Source organism: Terrapene carolina, unplaced genomic scaffold (genome assembly GCF_002925995.2).
Source record: "Terrapene carolina triunguis isolate 2854851 unplaced genomic scaffold, T_m_triunguis-2.0 Scaffold88, whole genome shotgun sequence".
Taxonomy (NCBI): Eukaryota; Metazoa; Chordata; order Testudines; family Emydidae; genus Terrapene; species Terrapene triunguis.
This window is the reverse complement of record NW_020664439.1, coordinates 35,895,902-35,917,365: the sequence shown is the minus strand read 5'-3', so window position 1 is coordinate 35,917,365 and position 21,464 is coordinate 35,895,902. Positions and strand designations below refer to the sequence as shown.

The 21,464-nt window shown below is 44.0% G+C and overlaps 1 protein-coding gene across 6 annotated transcripts in view; it reads left to right on the top strand.

Annotated features, from left to right (window-relative positions):
- The window catches only part of TNIK (TRAF2 and NCK interacting kinase), a 141,986-nt gene that overhangs the window by 12,024 nt on the left and 108,498 nt on the right, over nucleotides 1-21,464 (top strand). For all 6 annotated transcript variants that reach the window (XM_026650043.1, XM_026650041.1, XM_026650042.1 and 3 more), the window contains exons 3-5: nucleotides 11,587-11,697; nucleotides 15,574-15,664; nucleotides 17,163-17,293. In XM_026650043.1, the coding sequence (XP_026505828.1) occupies nucleotides 11,587-11,697; nucleotides 15,574-15,664; nucleotides 17,163-17,293 (333 nt within the window). The remainder of the gene's footprint in view (nucleotides 1-11,586; nucleotides 11,698-15,573; nucleotides 15,665-17,162; nucleotides 17,294-21,464) is intronic.

Here is a 21,464-nt window from a genome sequence, read left to right as displayed (position 1 = left end):
CTGGCATTGGTGCACCTAGGTCCCTCCTATTCTCCGTCTGTATTTAGGCCTTTGTGGGCTGTAGTACTTTGGTCTAATTTTGGTTGCTGGGTTTAGTGTGCAGCTGCTAGGTGATGGTGGTGGCCTGTGATAGACAGGAGGTCAGACTGGGTGATCTGATGGTTCCTTTAAGCCTTTAACTGTGTGGCTCTTAGTGTAAAAGACATTGAAATTGGTTTAACCATGTTTTGGTCAAAATGTTGCTTTCAGATGTGCATGACTGATATCTTTGATCTTCTCTCTTCTCATGCTGATCTTCTGTCAATGGAAGTTCTATGCATGTAGCTTGAGGAGACTATCTGAGACAAAATTCACTGCAAATCTTAGAGAATTTTGCCCCCAGACAAGTATTAGTTTGTCTTATCCAGGTAGATCGGTTATAGCAATGGGCATAAAGTAGCAGAGCTCAGCTAACATGTTGACTAGGTCATAAGGTCACTCAATACTGAGGAATGTTTTTGGGGAAATAGAGCTAAAGCGAACCAGCGAAACATAAAAATGCAGCTCTGATTTCCCCAGCTGCCTTTGTGTGTGGGTGCATTTTGTCAGCTAATGTCTTCCTTTATTAGGGCCAGACTGTTCCTGGTCCTTGTGGGTGCACAGAGAAGAAGGCACAAGAAATCTTCCCTCCTGCTTGTATGCCCTGGTAATTGCGGACGATCAGTCTGCTCAGGGTAGTGCATGGACTATTCCTACACATCCCCCTGTGGATGCAAATCTTCCTTCAGCGGGCGTGGGAGGAGGTGAGACAATGGCCCCTGTTGCATTAATTTAATGGAATATATGGGCCCAAAGAGTTAAAGGTATTAACATTACCCTAAAATTGTCCAACATTAAAGAGTGTTAAACGAGGTTCAGGGGTTGATATACAGAATGATATACAGATATGCTTTGTACCAGGGCAAACACCGTTAAACATCCGTTAATCTTTTATTAAAGATATAGAAAAGAAGGAAAATAGTTAAAGCATTTGAAGGGTAAGTTACTAAGTAAGGCTTTCATTTTAACATCCTTTTTTTCCTTTTCCCTTTAGCTGAGGGGAGTCTTTAGAAGGAACCTCCCCCCCTGTCTGACCATCTCCCAGATGGTATTAAAGATGGTGGTAGCTTTCCTTTTGGAGAAAAGAGAAGTTAGTTGAAATGGGCTGAAGCTGTCAGTGTTGCTGCTGCTGTTAAAGTCCAATCCCAATTCCTAGAAGACAAAACAAGATAGGCACATACGCAAAAGGGGAAATAAAGAACCGCAAAGATTTAAAAACTGCAGCTTCTGTCTCTGGTGTGGAATTTAACTTGCAACCTCACTGCTTTCAAAACAACAACAACAACAACAAAAAACAATCCACCACAGGCACAATACACGGTCTTATCAGCTACTTTGAGACCTTGCAAACATATGCCAGTGCCTGGCTGTTTAGGGCATTGCTTCTAGCTGCTTTTTTCTGGTCACAGGCTTTCAGCAGGTTGCAAAATATCAGTCTTGACTGGCTAAGCCAGACTCTTAAGAGACAGAAGGGAAAAGGAGAGAAATAGGAAAGAGAAGAAATAAAGCAGGAAAGGAAAAGGACAGTTGGGGGAAGGAGGCGACCAAGTCTCACATCCTAGGTGGTGTTCAGGATTTATCTGGAGATGGTGGAGGTTGCAGTGTCTTCTGGGTCCCTTTTTCAGGCCTGGTCTGATCAGGATTAGGGGTCCCAGGAGATGGTGGGCATGGCAGACATGATGGTGAAGCTCACTTCTTCCCCTTCTCGCATCCTTCAGTCAGCCACTGTCACAGTAACCAGCTTTTCTCCTCCACTGATTTCCCCCCCCCCTCTTCTTTTAAGGACCCCCAAAGGGGGAGTAATGAGCAGAATAGCCCTTCCTCTCATTATTTTGTCCACCAATTAGATCTAATTTCCCACACACCAATTTTGGTTCATTGATTTCCAGCCCCACACTGTTTTGTTTATCAGGCATGATCTTAACATGGTCCTTGATTTATGACAGTAGGCCTTTTTGTTTGGACTAATTCAATCTGTCTCTGTATTGCACCTTTTCCCATCAATATTTGTTGTTATAGGTTATTGTGACATTTTTTTGAACTTTCACACACTGTTCATAGCTTAGCTCACAATTAGGGGGAAATTATAGGCCCAATTATCGCAACACCCCCTCATCCAGAGTGACCTACCATTTAGCACAGCCCTGTGGGGGGTGGGAGGGGACAGCATGCACACCCCTTGTGAACTGGGGAGCTCCAAACACAGAGAGACACATTCCCTACACAGAAGAATGTGCAGTCTAAGAAGACAGAGGATGAGCAGTGGAACCACAAGCAAAGTGATCAGTGTGATGGTAGGCACAAAGTTTGTTGGTGAACTTTTTATGAAGTTAAACCCACTCCTCCCCCCATCATCCCTCCATCCTATCAACTATTTGACCCCAAACATCAATTCCCAGCCTTAATTCCAGTCTCCTTATGACCTGTCTCTGATCACTGGACTTCCTATCCCCACATAAATGAGTAGTTCACTCAACAGATAAATAAAGTAAATAGAGTAGAGGACAGTGAACAAATTGCTTGTAGGTGTCATGGTAGGCATCAAGAAAGATTAAATGAATAGAGGGTAGTGGCCTTCCATACCAGCTCAAAGAGAGCATTCCATGTATGTGCATCTCTGTTCAAGAAAACATGGGGTCATTTGAGAGAGGCAGACCACTAAGATGTTGAGGTTGGCATCATCGTCAGAGCACTGGGCACGGGGAGAGGATGTAAGTGATGGATTTTTAGAGAGGGATAGAATTATGCAGGGGGTCATAAAGAAACTTGTACTCGATTGCAAAAGTGATCAACACAAAGAAGTCCTTCCTGAGCACATTGATATTCCAGAGTTGATTCTGGAAATATTATCAGAAGCTGTAGGGTTTCTTCTTAAGTTCAGTATGTTACCCTGTGGCTATATGCTGAGTGTTAATATGGGTGTTGCTTTGCTGGATGATTGTCATCTGTCCTTTCCATCTGCAGTGCATTGAAGTGATTAGCAGAAAAGATCTGCCATGCATGTACAATTGTATAGGATTTTGCTGCTGCTTCTAGAATTGGATTTACACTGCACGCAGAGTAAGCTTCAGGCTGGTGACAGCTGAGGGCAGAGCAGTGGTAATGTAGCCATTCCCCAGTGGGTAGAAGTACCCACCTTTCTGGCGGGAGATGGATTGCTTCCATGGCAACTCTTCGGGGGGGGTGCACATGTGTGTACCTAAGAGCAGGTCTCATTCTGCAAACCATGTTTGCGGATTGCAGATCAGTTGCGGATACAGATTTTGTATCCGTGCTGGGCTCTATCGTTCCGTTGAGTGGACTCATTGGAGAATGTCTCTGCATAGCTGAAACCTTAACCAACTCAAATTAAATATTTAGAAGTTTGAGCTTAGCAGGAAAAGATTTAAGCTGACCTTTAATTCTGGTCAGTTCCTTCAAGGCCCACTTTCAGCGATAATCCACATGACCTGAGAGCAAAATACAAAAGGAGTGCTTGGAAAGAGGCAGTTATAAGGAGATTGGCATTGAACAGGACTGGTTAATGGAGTCTGGCTGAGAGGACAGACAGTGTGTCATAAGCAAGACTTTCTGCTGCTTTGTGGCTAAGTAAGCCTAAGCTATTTAATTTCCAGTTCTGTTCAAAGCTGTTTCTGCGGGAGCTATGTATTGTAACTCTCAATCCTGTGACTGTGTCCACTCATTTCTCTTCCACTCTTTGAAGTCCTGCTTAGCCCTGACAATAACAATTTTCAGGCTTCCTAAGTGACATGAATTACTTGTCTGGCCTCGTGCTGTTCGAAGGTGCTAACAGAATGTAGCCAGGCAAATTATTTATTTATGAAAGACTGCAAGGGTGTTTATATTGTAGGCCACTGTCTTCAAAGGCAGGAGACTGGTGTGTCAGTGGCATGCATTTCTGTACCCTGCGGGCTAAAGCAACCAGACAGACATGTCATTGTGGTTGTGGGGCCTAAGCTTTAAAAGGAGCAGAGTCAGAGAACTGTAGGTAGCGCTCTTTAATTTGCAGCCTGTTCTAGCTGGGCTGCTTGTAGAGTCAATTAAAATCCACTTTTATCTATTCAGTTCAGCATGCTGAACGGGAACATTCCTTTCTACTGAATATTTTAATCGATGCTTAATACAAAATCAATTGTTTTCTCATTTTCAGAAACAAGCAGCAGCTTTTCTGCTGAATTACCAGGTGAAGGTTATTGAATTTTTAATGCCCTGCTATTGGCTTCAGGTGTTAATAACTGTGGTTGTAGTATAAAGAGTAATGATGTGTACGACAATAAAGAAGTGGGCCTTTATAAAAGAGCTATGAAAGCGTAATGGTCCCTCAACAGTTTATATTGGCTGGGGTCAACACACTGCCCTGTGCTCAGTCCCATTCTGATTCCAAGCACAGAGCTGAGTATAGGTTTTGTACCCCCATATGCAAAGTAGTAAGCACAGGGCCAGGGCTGTAACAAGGGCGAGGCGAGTGAGGCACTTGCCTCAGGCACACAAAGCCGGATGGGCGCAGAAAGTGGTGGAGTGAAAAAAAAAGCGGCTGGCATGGAGATATTTATAACCCAGGTGATCGCCCCCCCCCCCGACCCCACCTGTTGCCCCCCGTGCCTCCCCCGAGTGTCTCCTGGCCCCGACTTTCTCCCCCCCAGCCCCGGAGCAGAAAGTCCCTGTCTTTCCCCTGCAGCAACTGCTGCCGCAGGGTCCTAGTGCCCCCCATCTCGGTTGCCAGGGCAGACTGACTGTGAGCCTGCCCTTCCTCCTCAGACCCTTTCATTTTCCAATGGGACCCTCCAGCAGCACAGGGGCCCTGCCCCCGCCCACAGTCACTGCTCCTGCCCCATGCTGGGCAAGGAGGCAGCCCCATCCCTCACCCCCAGTGAAGCTACAGTCAGGGGCAACAGCAGGGGAGGAGGCGCACGCAGCGCCCCCGGTACCCACCACGGGGGAGGTGAGGGAGATTCCTGGACCTGAAGGGGCCCTAGGAGCACATGCAGTGACAGTGGTGGGGGTAAGTGTGCTGCTAGGGGGGCAGGAAAGGGCTGGGGGGAGTCCTCCTCTCTGGCCCCTGTCCTGGCGCAGCCTGCTTGCACCCCAAACTCATCTCCAGCCCTGCCCCACCCCAGAGCCCACACCCCCAGCCAGAGCCCTCATCCCCCCACCGCACCCTCAACCGTCTGCCCCAGCCCTGAGCCCCTCCCACACCGCAAACCTCCCATTCCCAACCCCAGACAGAGCCCTCACCCCTACTGTCGCCCTGGGCCCCTCCCACACTCCAAACCTCTCATCTGCAGCTACAATCCACAGCCCTCACCCCTGAACCCCTTCCCTCTGCACCTCTCCCATCCCCAAACTCCCTCCCAGAGCCTGCACCCCCTCCCTCCGCACCCCCTCCCATCCCCAAACTCCCTCCCAGAGCCTGCACCCCAATTCCCTGCCCAGGAGCGGCGCCAGGGTTTTTGGCATCCTAGGCGGGGGTCCTTCTGCGCTTCCAGTCATCGTCGGCAATTCTGCGGCAGGGGGGTCCTTCCGTGCTTCTGGTCTTCAGGGCACTTCAGCGGCGGGTCCTTCACTCGCTCCGGGACCCGCCGCCGAAGTGCCCCGAAGACCCGGAGCGCGGAAGGACCCCCCCGCCGCCGAATTACCGCCCCCCCAAATCATGGCGCCCAAGGCGACCACCTAGGTCGCCTAAATGGAAGCGCCGGCCCTGCCCCTGCCCCAACCTAGGACCTGCACCCCAGACCTCCTCCCTCACCCAAACTCCCTCCCCAAGCCTTGGGCGGGGGAGGGGGCGGGGTTCTGGGCACCCCAAAATTTCTACAAACCTGCCACCCCTGATCCTGCCCTGCAAACCTGAACTCCCAGCATTCTCAGGACACATGCTGCTCCCTAGTGGCCACTGCTGATATCCAGCACCTCCCTCCTCTCTTAACCTGTGAGTCCCTCTCTGGATTGGAACTGGACTGGAACCAAAGACCATCTTGTAAGCAACATTACCAGCCCAAGCAGTCAAAAATCATGAGTTGACCCCCCCAAAATCACAGGCTCTAACACCGCCCCTTCATTCATTCTTCGGCAGCAATTCGGCGGCAGGCCCTTCCCTCCGAGAGGGACTGAGGGACCCGCCGCCGAATTGCCAGCCCTGGGGGAGGGTGCAATTTTATATTCTTGCCTCGGGCGCAAAAATACCTAGTTACGGCTCTGCACAGGGCTTTATCCACCTTGCTCCCCACCTTTTGGTCAGTTCCGTCAATTTTCTCTACCCACAGCATGCATCTGGACAACTCAGGCTGTGGTAACATACCTTGCCTCCAGCCCCCACACAGATAATCACTACCAATTGTGTTTTGTGAGGCCTTCTGCAGCCTATCTTTGAAACCAGGAAGTAGAGCTAATATCAGTGCAGCTTGGCCCTTGTCGGGCAGGGCAGTTAGGAGATTTACTCTCTGAGGTGGCCTGCAGGCATTAGAGTCTGAGGGGACCATTGCCAGGGAGCCTGGGCCTATTTATTTATTTATTTATTTATTTATTTATTTGGGGTATGCAATCTGGGCAATCCAAGCCACCACTTTCTTATCAACAGTGTTGAAGGCACGAAGGCCTCCAGGAAGATGAATCATTTTGCAGTCCTCAACGATGTGTGTCATGGTTGTGGCTGCCCACATTGACATAGTGGACTGTATCTAAATGCCAAAGAAATTCTGCTGCAGCACAAATTCCATGTCCGCTATGAAACCGGTTGAGAAGGCTCCATTGCCTTTGTGGTAAATCAAACCCGGGTTGACACCGAATGGGGTCTGAGACAAGATAATAATTTGTCACTTTCTCTGCGGACCATGAAGCTTGCCATGTGTCCTCTACCATAAATCCCTCACCTAGTAAACTTATCCACAGTGGGCACTGTGAGGGCAGACGACCACGTGGTGGATTAAACATGTCTTCAGTTAACAATAGATGTGGCATATCATGCAATTTCGTCACGAGCTTTGCTATGCTTTCCTCTCTGTGAATGCTAGCTGATCGAATTCGAGTCTGGGACTGAGCATTGGATAGTAAATTGGGGAGGGGGATTTCAGTAGCACTCTGTGCTCTGCTGCCATGGAATTTTATCATTGTCATCAATGGGAGCAAAGTTGGTACAACACTGAGCACTTTGGAAAATCCTACCTTTGGTGTGTAGTGCAGTGCTCGGCGAAGAGCTGGGACCTATGTGACCATGAAGGTAACTTTAGGCCAGAGCCCACCAACGCCCCAGGGCAGGTCATTGTCATGTTTCTATTCAGAGCGCTAAACCCTAGCTTCCTGGTGTGAACTGAATACCAGAGAGATTCCACTTCAGAATCCAGGGTTAAACATGGCTTGGATTGATTGAACAGTTGGGACTCAATCAGTTGCTCTTGAGGGGAAGGGTGTGGTAAGAAAGAACATGGTGTGAGGGACAGGAAAATCAGTCACAGGAAGGTTAGTGAGTTGCTGCAGACAAATAGTTCTGGAGGGACCCTCTCTGGAGTATTGAAGTTCCTCAGGGAGGGGTCCAGATCAGTCTGTTGGATAATGGCTTCATGCACAAATGTTAGTCATTTCTGAGTTCTGGACCTCAATTCAAAGCTAGACGAATGTAATGCACAGTGGCGGTGGGGCCAGAGGGGGGCTGGAAAATGATTTTGGAGGCCACTTCTATATCAAGAGAAAAATGATTCATTCACAAGCTGTGAGGATTCATGAAGCAATACGTTCAGAGAATGCAGGCCACAATGGAGTAACAGCTGCTGTGCATTTACATGCCTTGCTTGTAAAGATTGCTGCTCTAGTCTAACATAAAAGGGAAAAGGAATACTAAATGGACTATATTAAAAATCCTTAATGATCAGCCATGGAAATTAAATTTCAGAATGTGATCTTACCTCCATCCCATCCTGCTTATAATTTTAGTTACGAGTAATAAAAATTTAGTCAGCATTTCGGGTTTAGTATCTTCTCTCACCCCTCAATATCTCCAGCATTTAACAATCTTGGTAATGATACAAGCAGTTATTAGGCTAACTGCTCTATTAGTCTTGCATCTACAGGCAATATTACCCAGATTAGAAGGCACGTGATGCAAGTACGTTTGAAGATCTCCAAGCACTGTGCAAATAGGAGGGAATGAATCCTGATAACCAATCCTGTCGCATACTATCAGGTTTATCACCATTTTATAGATGGGGAAGTTGAGACTCAGGAAGTCTGTTGAAGAGCTGGGGTTGGAACTCAGATCTTTTGAGTCCTAGCCCATTGCTTTAGCCAAAGACTATCCTTCCCTTTGTAGTAGGCAATTAGAAAACACGGCAGGGACCATGACTCCTGGACACAATTACCAGCTTTTTTCCACCAACTTGTATGATGACCCCGAGCAAATCACTTAACCGCTCCAAACCTCTCTTCTTGTATGTATAAAATGACGGTATCGGCATTATGACACAAATATTGTGATACATAATATCTGTAAATTGCTGTACATGTGCAAAACACTGTTATGGCTAGTCAGTGGAGAAGGTGAAGGTAAAGCTCAATACAGCCCGTGGCCAACTTCACTGAATAATTTCTCACAGCAAAGTTATATTTTTGCAGTACTCTGTGAATTTAAAACACAAACAGGCAATTCAAAATGTTATGGCAGAACAATTTCACTTCACATATTTTGTCCATCTCTATTTGTAGCAGTTGCTTAGTTCTTTATCCCTTCAGTACAAAGCCTTCACAAGAAATGCTGTTCTTTGAGTCAGAGGTCCATTATCCTTCTACTGCAGGCTGAGATACATTGACAATGTTGTTCACTGGCTACTTCCCCTTCTCTTAAAGAATTAATGGCACAGCTTATTCAAAATGCCGCACAGTTAGCAACAAATGTTCATTGTTAAGCCCCGTTGGACCCCTGCCCAACTGGACCTGTGTGCTGCTGGTATTGCCAGTACTGTAATAATATCTGCGGTTGCTGGATATTCTCTTACACACGTTATGGGATTGTATGTCTCTTAGTATTTTTGAAAAGCTGAGTTGGGCATTAAACTCTCCTGGGACTCTCATCTTTTTTTATTTCTAGGAGACTTCACAATTATTCAGGGGTTACATGAGGCAAGTGGCTACTTGATGTACTTATTGCTACAAAATCTTTGCCAGATTTAAATCAAGGACAGAAGTGTAGGACTGAGTGAGCTGGCTGGACTACAGAGATGATCATTCAAATTAATGGATAAAGTGGATACTTGTAATGATGTTTGGTCCTTCTTTTTAATATTTTGTGATGGCAATATATAGTGTAATGGTACCTTCATTTTTCATTGCTTTCTAGTTATGAGCAATATACACAGATAGGTACAATGTGTGTCTGTCAGTCCTGAGGGAGAAGACAGTGATTCCCAACCTTTTTTTCCTGCCTGGGACTCAAAATTCACCCTGTTTCTTGCCACAACTCACCCATCCTTTAGCCAGAGGCAAAATTGTGGGTTTGGAATCACAGTAGGAACTTGCAAATGGATTTATTTGGGAGGGTGCTGGATGAATGTGCGGGGGCGGGGATTGAGAGGGATGTTCTGGGACACGAGTGAGAGATGATGGCACGTTAATGTTAGGAGTTGGGGGTCTGAATGGGGGTATCAGGAATCTCTCTCTCACACATCAACCACCCTCAACCTCCATGACAGCAGCATGCAATGTAATGAAACCCTTAGGGTAAGTTTTATTTCTTGTATGTGTATATCAAACTCGTTATATTTAGCTACCGACCTATCTATCTAAAGATTTTCTATAGTCCTCATCACTATAGTATCCTAAGTGCTTATTTCACCCGATACATGTGCAGATATTGCAATTCCCATGTACAGTATCAATCAGTTAAGAGGGGAAAGAGAAAGGGCAGAATTTCTTTCTAGCCCAGAGTTACATTATTCCATTTTATGGGGAGCAATTAGTAATCAATTATTTTGTTTTCTGGGTTGTGAAGCTGTTGACCAGGTCACAGTGTTTGGTGTTTTGATCTTTGTTCTCATCATTTAGCAGGGGAAAGTTGTAATCTCTGTGGATGCGCTAATTACCTGCGCGGTCACATGACTGATTTAGCCAATCATAAGTTCATTTCTTAAGTCTACTTTTATAATGTAAAAGTAACTTTTGTTTCTTAGGGACATGCAAAGAATTTATCAGCCTTCATCTGGAACAGAACTGAGAAACAAATGATTCTAGAAGTTACCAAAACTAGATATGGAAAGGACGTACTAGGTCAAGATGGTCTTTCTTCCCGCTAGTACAGCATTGTTCCTGATGTTCTATTCAAGTATCTTATCTGAACTGAAGATTATAATAGTGTTTGGTATTTGTTTTATGACTCTGCCAATAGGATTGTCCCTTTAACTGAATCATCCAAGCAGTTGGGGGGCAACTAACCCTTTTATTGTCTTTTTCCCCCCCTTTCTCTTTTCAGCTTTCAGTTTTTAGTAAAGTGATGTCAATTGCTTTGAAAACATGAAATATTGTCTAAGCCCTAAGTAATAAGCCAAATTATTTTAGCAAAATTAAAATCATATATTTAAGAAGTGCAAACCAATCTACAGACTGGGAAATTTTCTTTTGTGATCATTCATGTTATGTGGTATACACACACACACACACACACACACACACACATATATATATTGGGTCCAGTCCTGCATTCTTTATGTGCATAAAATTTCCCTGGAAAACAGTAGGAGTTTGGTGGGTGCATGGACTGGAGGATCAGACCCAGTGTGCTGGTCTTGTCTCTCTTATTTCATGACTGATCAGTTTTGGGTCTGGGCCTCAATAAGATCCTCAGGTTTATGCCCTCTGTTTGGATTTTTATATTTACTGTTAAAACAAATTAAACGGGGAAGAGTGGGAAAAAATATGTCCAGTCTGATTTGAAACAACTCTAGTGAACCACTCCCCTTGGCAGACTGTTCCACAGATTAACAAACTTCACCCATTAAGAAATGTTTTCTGATATGGAAGGAAGCAGAGAACAGCCCCCCAGCATAAAGGAGTGAAAACTTAAGTAGATCATTAGAAATGGAATTATAGGAAGAAAACTTCTCCCAGATTTAATGGTGTCTGCACATATTTATGGAAAATTTATGTTCAAGAGACTGACTCTGGGGCACCTCTATATATCCTATTTGCATTGATATGGAACTAGGCCCTGTAGCAATGGGATTGGTGACTTCAAGATTTCTAAATTTTCCCCCCATTTTTTTCAGTAATAAAAGTTACTTCAATTTCTTGTTCTGATGCCTCTTGAAGGAAAACAGGCTTCCCAAGCAGTGCAAAAAATTCTTTTTAAACAAATAAACTCTTGCAACTTAAAAGAAAAGAAACTCAAAATTATTCAATTATCACTTTCTGTTGCAGTGAAATTGCATCATAAATACCTTGCCAACTGCAATGTACTACATTTGGTTATTACAACCCAGAGGCTGCTTTCAAGTTTAATTACAATCATTGTTCTTTTGTTTCCTTTGCCAGCTGGTGATGGAGTTCTGTGGTGCTGGCTCTGTCACTGACCTGATCAAGAACACAAAAGGGAACACTTTGAAGGAGGAGTGGATTGCGTACATCTGCAGGGAGATTTTACGGGTATGTGTCCAAAGTGAGCTACTGTCGTTCTAAATGTCATTCACCAAATGCAATGTTTGAGGGTTGGCTTTTTACACTTAGAAAAGAGGTAAAGCTTGTGAGATGGCACTTGAGGCTATATGGCTAATATGCTGGCATAAGCTAATGGTTCTTAGGTGCCTGTAGGTGTGAATGATTCATGTGCTTGTCTGATGCATAATAAATAACTCCCAGTTAATGCACCCTAGCTCTGTTAGTTTCTCGACTTTTAACTCTATTTTTCCTTCAACAAAAATGTAATTCCCTTTAATAATAAATAAGTACAAAAATGTATTTAAGCTAGAATCCCATTTTCAATTAACAGAAAGGGAAGGCCTAATACAGTCTGCAGAAGGAACCTGTGTTTTAAAAAGACATTTTATTAACTGCCGACTCAAATGGCACATTTTTATTTTTCAATTTGCCTGGTGTCACTGGCTTGAGTGAGGATGTTGGAACTTTTATACCCATGAGATAAGGGTTTGATTGGAATGGCTTACACTGGAGAGTGCCAGTGTTCCGTAGCAGTGCGTTGGTACCTTCTGTAAATGATGCACTTCCATATGATGCCCATGTCATTCAGGTATCCAGTCTACATGATCATAATAGTATGACCTTAACATCTATGAATGTAAGAAATAAGTTTTGTGTTTAAGTCCATCATATACACGGTGTGGGAACCCCGTACAGAATAGATTTCAAGAAACAGCCACCATTTGAATGAGTGCCAAAAAACTGGCTGAGGAAGGAAGCGAGTGCTCAAACATGCACATGGAAGGATATAAAATGCTCACCAAGTTCCAGTTGCTGTCCAGTGATGACGAAGCATTTGTTTATTTACAATACATGCCACCATCCGCACCATCCCCCGCAATTTGATGAGCAAAATAACAAGCATTGTAGCTAATCAGCTGTTGTAGTGACATTTCCTTCAGTCTCAGGAAACCACAGTTACACAGGCTTAGTTTAAATTTATGAACTGGTAAGCCTATTTTGCAAAATAGCCCTACCACTGAGTCAGAACCTAACCACTGGGTCATGATCCAGAGTCACCATCAGGTGTCAAGCCTCAACATTTGGCTATGCAATGCGTAGTTGCAGTGGGGCACACCTTTGGAATGTCCCTTGCATCCGTGCGTAATGTCGCCTGTATCGTTGGCTCCAGCACCTCCTGTGGGTCGTCTGCTTCTCACTGGGTCTTCCTTGGCTTGGTCCTCCAACCAAGTCACATAAAGGTCAAACCCTTTCTGGGGTAACTGAAAGGTCCAATTGAAAATCCAAATATCTGAATAATTCTTCTGTCCCCTTGGGGTACTGAAGTCTTCTACTTCCACTTACAAACCCTGTCTCAAGGCTCTCTCCCACAGGATCCTACTCTGTTCCCTGTGGGTTTCTTCCACCCATTGTAGGCCCTAACTCAGGTCCCCTCCCCCCCCAGCTTCCAGGAGCCTTCGTTGCTCCCTGTGGGATTACCTCCATAGGAGAGTCTTGCCTCCTATTCAATCCCTAAGGCCTACCCTAGGCTCTTCCCAGAAAGAAAGAGGGCACTTCCTGCCTTCTCTCTCCTGAGTCTTCTCCCCTCAACTGAGCTCAGCGCTGTTTAAGTAGTCCTCTGCAGGTGGCGTCAGTCTCCATTACATCCAGCTGGGATCACTAATTGCCCCTACGTTAACAGATCAGGGGTGAGGCTGAGAGGTAACTCCTAGGCCATGGACCAGGCTGAGCCCAGCTTGCCTTGAAAAGCCAGCCAGCCTGTGACAGTGGTCTGCTCTTTCTAGAGAGGAGAGGAGAGTCATTGCATGACCTGTGACTCAGAGGGATGGGGGTGGGGGGTGGGGGGAGAGAACCTGATCCAGAAAAGGGATTTTTCTCTATCCTTGTTGTACATACGCTTAAGAAGGCAAGAAGGAACTGTTGGGACACTTCTAGTTCTTTGTCTCTCCCATCTCCCAACCAGAAGCACTTCTGAAAAGAATGTTACAGTGCCAGCTTTTTCTTTCTTTCTTTATACTGTGGTAGTGCCATTGTGCTAGATGCTGTACAAATACAGAACAAAAAGATAGTCACTGCCCCAAAGAGCTTACAATCTAAATAATAGCTTATAGTATCCCCATTCTTCTTTCAGGATCCTCCTATCCTTCATTCAGAAAACAGATTTCCCTTTAATTATTAAAAAAAATGTGGTGGCGATAGTGCTTTTCATCCCATCTTTAAATAAACCCGTAGGTTTAAAATACGGGGTGGGGATGGGCAGAAGGTCCAAAACCCGGATCTAGTTCTACAAACCACAGAGGAGTTTGAGAGATTGGTAATATTGAAAGATGCCATTCTCAAGTGTTTAACATTTTGTTACTCTTTTGTGCTTTGTAACACAATTCAAGACACAAAATACAAAGGAAAGTTGGCTTGTTACATATTTATACACTGTACAGCAAAGGAAACTTCGGTCCATATACAATATATTTGTATTTAAAGTCTTCCAGGTATATTTTTAAAGATACAAGTATGCATTTATGTGGCTAGTGAAAAATCAACATAGTGTCTTGTTAGACAAATTTTCTAGCCTGCCCAAGGTGGCAGTCATTTTCTGTTAGGGAATACAGCTAATAGTAGTCCTTGTAGTTCTTTAGTTAATTAGCCATTAAAATAATTCCAGACCTATAGAAGTAAATTATTCATAGGACATTTAGATACATTTCAAATTAGTTCATTCTGATCACTGATAGTAAAGGGGTGGCATGTAGAAGTATATGATCATATACTGAAAATGCTATATAACATTGCGAGTCATTAATGGTGCTTAGCTTGTCACTATAATCAATGGGAACTCATAAATATTATTTAAGATTGAAGGTTTGATGTGATTTTATAACACCTAGGGCTTGAGCGTACATAGCTGAATGGAAGCTTTGCCATTTCCTAGGATCAAACAGTTAGAGACTAAAACTGGAATAATTCAGTTAAGAAATGGAATGCAAGATGGCTTCTAGATCTCTGTAGAAATTGTTCTCTGTAGTAGTCCCAAAGTAACAAGCATAAAATGACTAATAACTGCCAGCAGTGATAGCGGAAATTATTTTCTTTTTAAAAAATGAATATTTAATATGAAATGAAAACCAATACAAAATTAGTTTTTAAGGTAATCCATATTGTACCAGACTAGCAATATAGGTGGCTATTACTTTTACACCCTGAAATAGTAAAACACATGAAATAAAAATGCATGTTGCACAAAGAAATTAATGAACTAATAAAAAGGCACAATGGAAAGCTAGTTTACCTCTAGCCTTCAAAAGAGACTTTTAATTTGAGCGATGTTTCTATTAGAGAGATGTGCAACTTCTAGTATTTGTATTTTTAATAGAGGCTTTTAATGCATGTGAATACTATTTATTGGGCCAATATAACATGAGATCTGGTATTTCAGTTCCTGGTTGATATAAATACAGAGAGAAGACCAAATTTTCTGTTTCAGCTACTCAAATGGCTCCCTAGGGCAAAAAAAGCACATGAAAAAACATTACTATAGATACTGAGGTATTCAGGTTAATATTGGTTCGTGAAGTAACTGAATGCTCAGTCCTAAATCCTTATCGAATTTACAGTTCTGTTCACTCACCATATAAAGCACTGACTTCCATGAATACAGTTAAGTGGGTGTTTCTACTCATGCCATCCCAATGTGGAATGTAGGACATTTTGTACACGTGACAAAGTGTTTTGAGGTGATTTAATTCCAACACAAATCTCCCATTTACGGTGAATAATTAGTGTGCTGGTGGCAAGGGGGAAGTGGTATAAAATAATACTCTTTGAATTTGGTTTCTACTGACCTTGCTTATCCACTGAATTTTCTAGGGTTTGAGTCATCTACACCAGCATAAAGTAATTCATCGAGACATCAAGGGGCAGAATGTATTGCTGACAGAAAATGCAGAAGTTAAACTAGGTAAGAATGGTATAGAACTTGTGGCAAATGTAAGGAAAGTGTGGTATGAGGTTGGCTGGGAAGATGAAATGAAACTGGTAGAGAGTGAGTAACTGACTTGCCTTCTTTGGGAATGGGGACAGAATAGGTATCTTCTGGGATTATTGTTTTGTGCTGGACTCATTAAAATGGACTTGGATTTGACTAAATACCATGCACTAAATTATCATCAGATGATAGCTGACATCCAAATGTAAAAAAATTTACATGCACTGACATTTGCTCAGTTCCACCATCACATTTTTACCTGTATGTGGATTTACACATTCATGATCATCTTTGCATATTGACCCCATCTCTGCATGTTGAAAATTTGTTAATGTATATTTCTACCCTGACCCTATTAGATGCCCTTGAGATTTAAATAGCAGATTCCATCTCAATTGCATGTTGGTGCACTGAACAATCAAAATCACAGTCCTACACTCTAATCATTGCACTGTGGTGGTCTTGTTGGTGTCGTGATCAATATACTTGAGAGAACCTCAGTCAGAGGAATTATTCTGCATTCCATTTCCAGTGTCACAGGTAGCATCACTGCTCACCACCCTCCCATGCCCCACAACAGTGAAGAGCAAAATATAGGAGACAGTATACAATTAGTTCACAGAGAGCTTGAGGCTCAGTTGTCCAGCACCAGCATATTAAAGCTGCACAAGGGCTGCTTGAACTTAGAGTACCTCAGGGATCTTACACAAGTGAAAGAATGGGGTGGAGAGTCTCATTCAGTCATGTCCCTTCCCTCCCTTTATACAAGGAAGGGTGGTTCCAGTTCAGGACACAGTCTGGCTCATCCAGCTTTACACTGGGGGAGGTTACCCCTCCAAGGGGAAATTCTCCAGTCATTTTAAGTTACATGGTACAAAGTGAACTTTGAGAACCAGAGAATCTAGCCCAGAATATTTTACCATGGATTAGAAAGATATCACTTGTTGCTTCATTTTGCAGCTCCACATTTTACATTTCCCTATGATCCTTTGTCCTTAGCCTTCAGTTCCCTATGCATGTTGTATTTATGCCATTTCCAGGATGAGTATTTCCAGAAAATGGAGCTTTTAAAAATATGTGGCTTTCCTTGACACACATGGAATAGGACAGAACAAAGGCTCTGGTTTGTTTCTGTTCCTAACCCTCTTCTCCATTAGTACGTGGGGTCATGATCTCTTCTTACTAAACTCTAGTAATGAGGAGCCTGTGCATTGTTCCCAACAATACAAAGAGATCAGATGGCCAAATCCATCCCTGCTAGGACTCCATTGAACTCAGGGGAGTTCAATGGGTGGGGGGGGGGGCGGCTTTGGCCCAATACATCTTTTTTTCTGAAGACCAAGAAAAGTCAGTCTGTATGAATTTAACATGACTTTATTATTTTCCATCTTCATATGTTCCAACTGAAAAATATCATTCAGTTTTGTCTCTGCCTTACTTATGATCATATGGTATCTTTTTTTATACACAGTGGATTTCGGTGTCAGCGCTCAGCTCGACAGAACAGTGGGTAGAAGAAACACCTTCATTGGAACTCCTTATTGGATGGCTCCTGAAGTCATTGCCTGTGATGAAAATCCTGATGCCACTTACGACTTCAAGGTACCCCATCAAGCATCTTCTTGTTTACTTACATGTTGCTACAAATGTAATATTAATGAGGTCTAAAAAATACTCATTAAAGTGTCCAAGTCAGTTAAAGTATTAAAATGAGCAAAGAGACTCAGAAAGAATATCTCTCAGGTTAGACTTTTTTTTAATCACCATTGTCACTGTTTGAAATTACAATTCTGATCATAAACATATGAAGAGTACACTTGATCTGATCTTAAATGTTATGTCCCAGTCATAAACATTATTAATATTCAGGATTCTGGCAAAGGATTTGGCAGCTTTTAAAATTTGTAAGTGCACAATGAAGTGCAGAAAAGTCCTCTCCTGCATTACGGCAGTCAGATTCCAAGATGTCAGTCTGTTATTAATGTGAATCCTTGTCATGCTGTTTAAGTATTAAAGATTACTGCAAAAGGTCTTTCTCAATGCTGAATGAGGTATTGGGGGCTTCCTTTGAACTGTTGTGTTGTGCTGTCCAGTGCAGTATATTTAAATTTTATCCTGTCAAGAGAAGAAGAGCTGAAATAATATTTTCAAGTCTGCATGTCTGGCTGGCATTCACACAGGTCTTATGGTTGTTGCATGTTCAAAAATTTGTGGGACCGTCCCAGTTATCACTGATCTGTTTTATGTCCTGCTTGGCATTCCAATTTTATTTGAGGCCTGATGACAACGTAACATCATGTCAGTGCCTATGACATTGTCATGAGGATGCAATGTTGCCATTGCCCAAGACAATGCCTCAAGTTAATGGCAGAAGCAGGAATAGAAGCCAGGGATCATGACTCCCAGTTCAAACTAGAAATAGATGGACGGTCAAATTGGGACCCCTGTACTCTACTCCTGACTTTAACTGTAGGCAAGTCACTTAGGCCCAAGTCTCCAAAAGTGTCCACTAATTCTGGGTGTCTCATTTTTTAATATCTAGCTTGGGGTGGTCAGGACCTGATTTTCAGAAGTGCTGGTCGTCTAGAGCTCCAGAGCATGCTCATCCCCTACGTGGCTCAAGCTAGGCTTCCAAAATGAATAGACAGTTTTGAAAAGTTTAAACCTTTCTGTGCATTTGCCCATTCCACATCCCATGAGGGCATTGTGAGAAATCATGTTTGGAAAGCACTGTTAGACACTCTGAGGCAAGGACCTATAGAAGGCTAGCCGCATATTAGTGATACAACTTTTCCATGTGACGATGCAAACGCTCCACCGTTGTGACACAGCATCACAGTCTTGATCGACGATTACTTTTCCCATGGGGCAAATAAAATATATATGATGGAGGGCCCAAAAAAGTCCCCCAAAAAATCTCGTACGTTTTGTCTATTAAAATATGTCAGTCAGCAACTTAACAGATTGTTTCCTTGAGAGCAGCTGTCCAGCTTCAGACTTCAACCTGAGGGTTATTTAAATTGCTAATGATATGCACATGTGCAAAAAGTTAATCCTCTTTGGTTAACCACTGTGACATGCATCTGTTGAAGAGCTGGATAGTCTGTTTTATAGTAGGGATCATTTAGGGAACTTTTTTATATGTAACCCACACTAGCTATTATATGGTGTATCTCTGCTGCAAGCATTTTAGTTCAGATTACAAAACTTTATGGGCAGTAGTAATGTTTCTTTAGTTAGTACATATAGTGTCTGCCAACTGGTTGACAAATACCTAAGCAGATTTAACCAATTAGCGGACACCCCAATCCTCTAGTTGGTCTTCCTTTATGTGTGTGTACATATAGTCTGCACAATACTGCTCCTGAGACATGAATTAAAATCTTCATGGTTCATAGGCCACAGGTCTACTGAGGGAACCAAGAAGGAGCATCCTCTTGCTAACTCAAAGAAGCACTGGTGAGCTTGCCCCAGGTGTTTTGCCCTTTGCACATCTCACAACAGGGAGTGACTGCTGAACGGCATGGATTTGGTTTCATATGTTGGCTCGGGGAAATGTAAATTATACTTCCCTGTGCCCCCAGAGGGTATTCACTCCACAAGAGGGCAGGTGGTGCAGCCACCACCCTCCCTCAGGCATTTCCACTCTGGGGGATCAGCTTTACTCTTTGGCCAGCACTTCAAAGGAGTGTCCCAAAAAGAGGTTGCATGGAGGATTTGCTGAATTGGCATTTCCCCGGCTTCACTGGCAGTGCTCCTTCCAGCAAGCACAGCTCCTCCCTTGCAAATCCCCACCCAAGAAGACGTTCTGGCTCAAATACCCTGGGGGTTTCCATCCGCTGAATATATGCCCTTAGGCTAGTAAGCTTGTGGTTTATCTGTATGCCTGATTCTTCCTCTTGAGATGCTCTCTGCTCTCTTTCTTGCTAGCACTAGATAGATTCCTTGTTAAATTGCATATTCTAAATACAATTTGGAGAGGTTTACAGCCCCAAAAGGAGTCAGTCACTGGAAAGAGCACTTGAAATTCCTTGATATTGTTAAAAATCCTGGCTTTATATCTTCATAGCCAGCATTTCTTTCCTCAGAAATCCCTGATGTTTTCCTCCTTCCAAAATAGCTAAGATACTTAATATGCAGTGGAAGTGTGAGCAGGAGCTGGGATCAGAATTCCCCTATTGTCCTCGAGGATCAAATAGTCTTAGCAGACTAGATGGTTTTGTCTCTGAAGCTGGCATTGGCTGTTTGTGGATAGAAAACAAAAGGCTGATTGCTGCCGACACTTCAAACTGCAGGGTGTTTTCAGAGTTTATTGTAATCGGGTGGCCACTGGATCTGGCTCCAGTCTCAGGTTCACCTCACTGCAGCTGATGCTCTAGCTTTGAAGTGAAGAGAAAAATGCAAATGACAATTTTTAAAAAGGATGCAAATCAGATCCTACAGATCCCAAATCAGTATAAAGCCAAATGGCTTGAGATAACAAATATAAAAGACTGGAATTAGTGGGTAAAAAAAGGACCTCCACAGACTTAACCCTTTGGTGGGGGGGCTCCTCCCGCCCTGGGGCCATGGCAGGGGGAGATTTTTCCAGGGGCTCCAAATTGGCCAGGGCCCCTGGTCACAGGCCCCATGGGCCCGTGCAGTAATCCACCACTGATCCCAAAGGCAGCTGGGATCACTGGCTTCATATCAATGAAGACAGGAAATCATTTTAGCGGACTACAGTATAGAACTGGATATGCTGACAGGCACCAGAAGGCGAAGCTGTTGCCAGTGGACCCCTGCTGGAGTAGATGGCTGTACCTGAAAGTTTGGCCTTTTCCCCTGCTCTGCAGTGGAATATATCATCTATAGGAGAGCTCCTCGGCTTTGCTTTAGCTGAGTCTCTTTATGGTGCCAGCTGGCTGCCCACCAACCTCAGAGATGTGTCTGAGGCTATACTTCAAATGAAGGCACTGAAATTAGTGTGTTCTGTTTTTAATGTATTCAGTACTTGGTTATTAATCATTATACAGCTCTACCTACACAGTGTCTAGAGTAATGAATTACCTAACTTCGGCCAAAAGTAAGTTGTATCATGGCCACTAAGGAAACTTATCACTTTCTCTCTCTCTCATGCATATACATTAATTCTTTCCTGTGTCCTGGTAATTGAAGCATTTTCTCCAGTATGCAAGAACTGAAGTGTCTTTGAGATTCATTAATGGATCTCAAAGCTTAAACCCAGCACATCAATGACTTCTAGATGCTCTCTAGCACGGGCAGTTGAACATCGCCTACAAATGCTTCCTGGTGAATAGCCAGGAATATAAATGTTGCCATTTGAAAATGCGATGATCCCAGGAGAAGTGATAGGAGAGTTATATCAAGTGAGTTTTCCAAAAAGAAGCTCCCCATTTGCTCTAGGTGTTCGGGAGATCAATTGCCGAATTCGCCACATGGGCTGCAGAAGGTTTCGGAGCAGAGTACAAGCAGGGCCGGTGCAAGGAAGTTTCGCGCCCTAGGTGAAACTTCCACCTTGTGCCCCCCCCCCCCAGCCCTGCGGTAGCTCCCCGCCCCCCTCCACCCTGAGGCGCCCCCCCCCGCGGCAGCTCCCCCCCCCCCCCCGCGGCGCCCCCCCCCCCCCCCCCCGCCCCCCCCCCCCCCCCCCCGGGGAGCCGTGCGGCAGCTCCCGATCCCAGCTCACCTCTGCTCCGCCTCCTCCCCGAGCACGCCGCCCCCGCTCTAATTCTCCTCCCCTCCCAGGCTTGCGGCGCCAAACAGCTGATTGGCG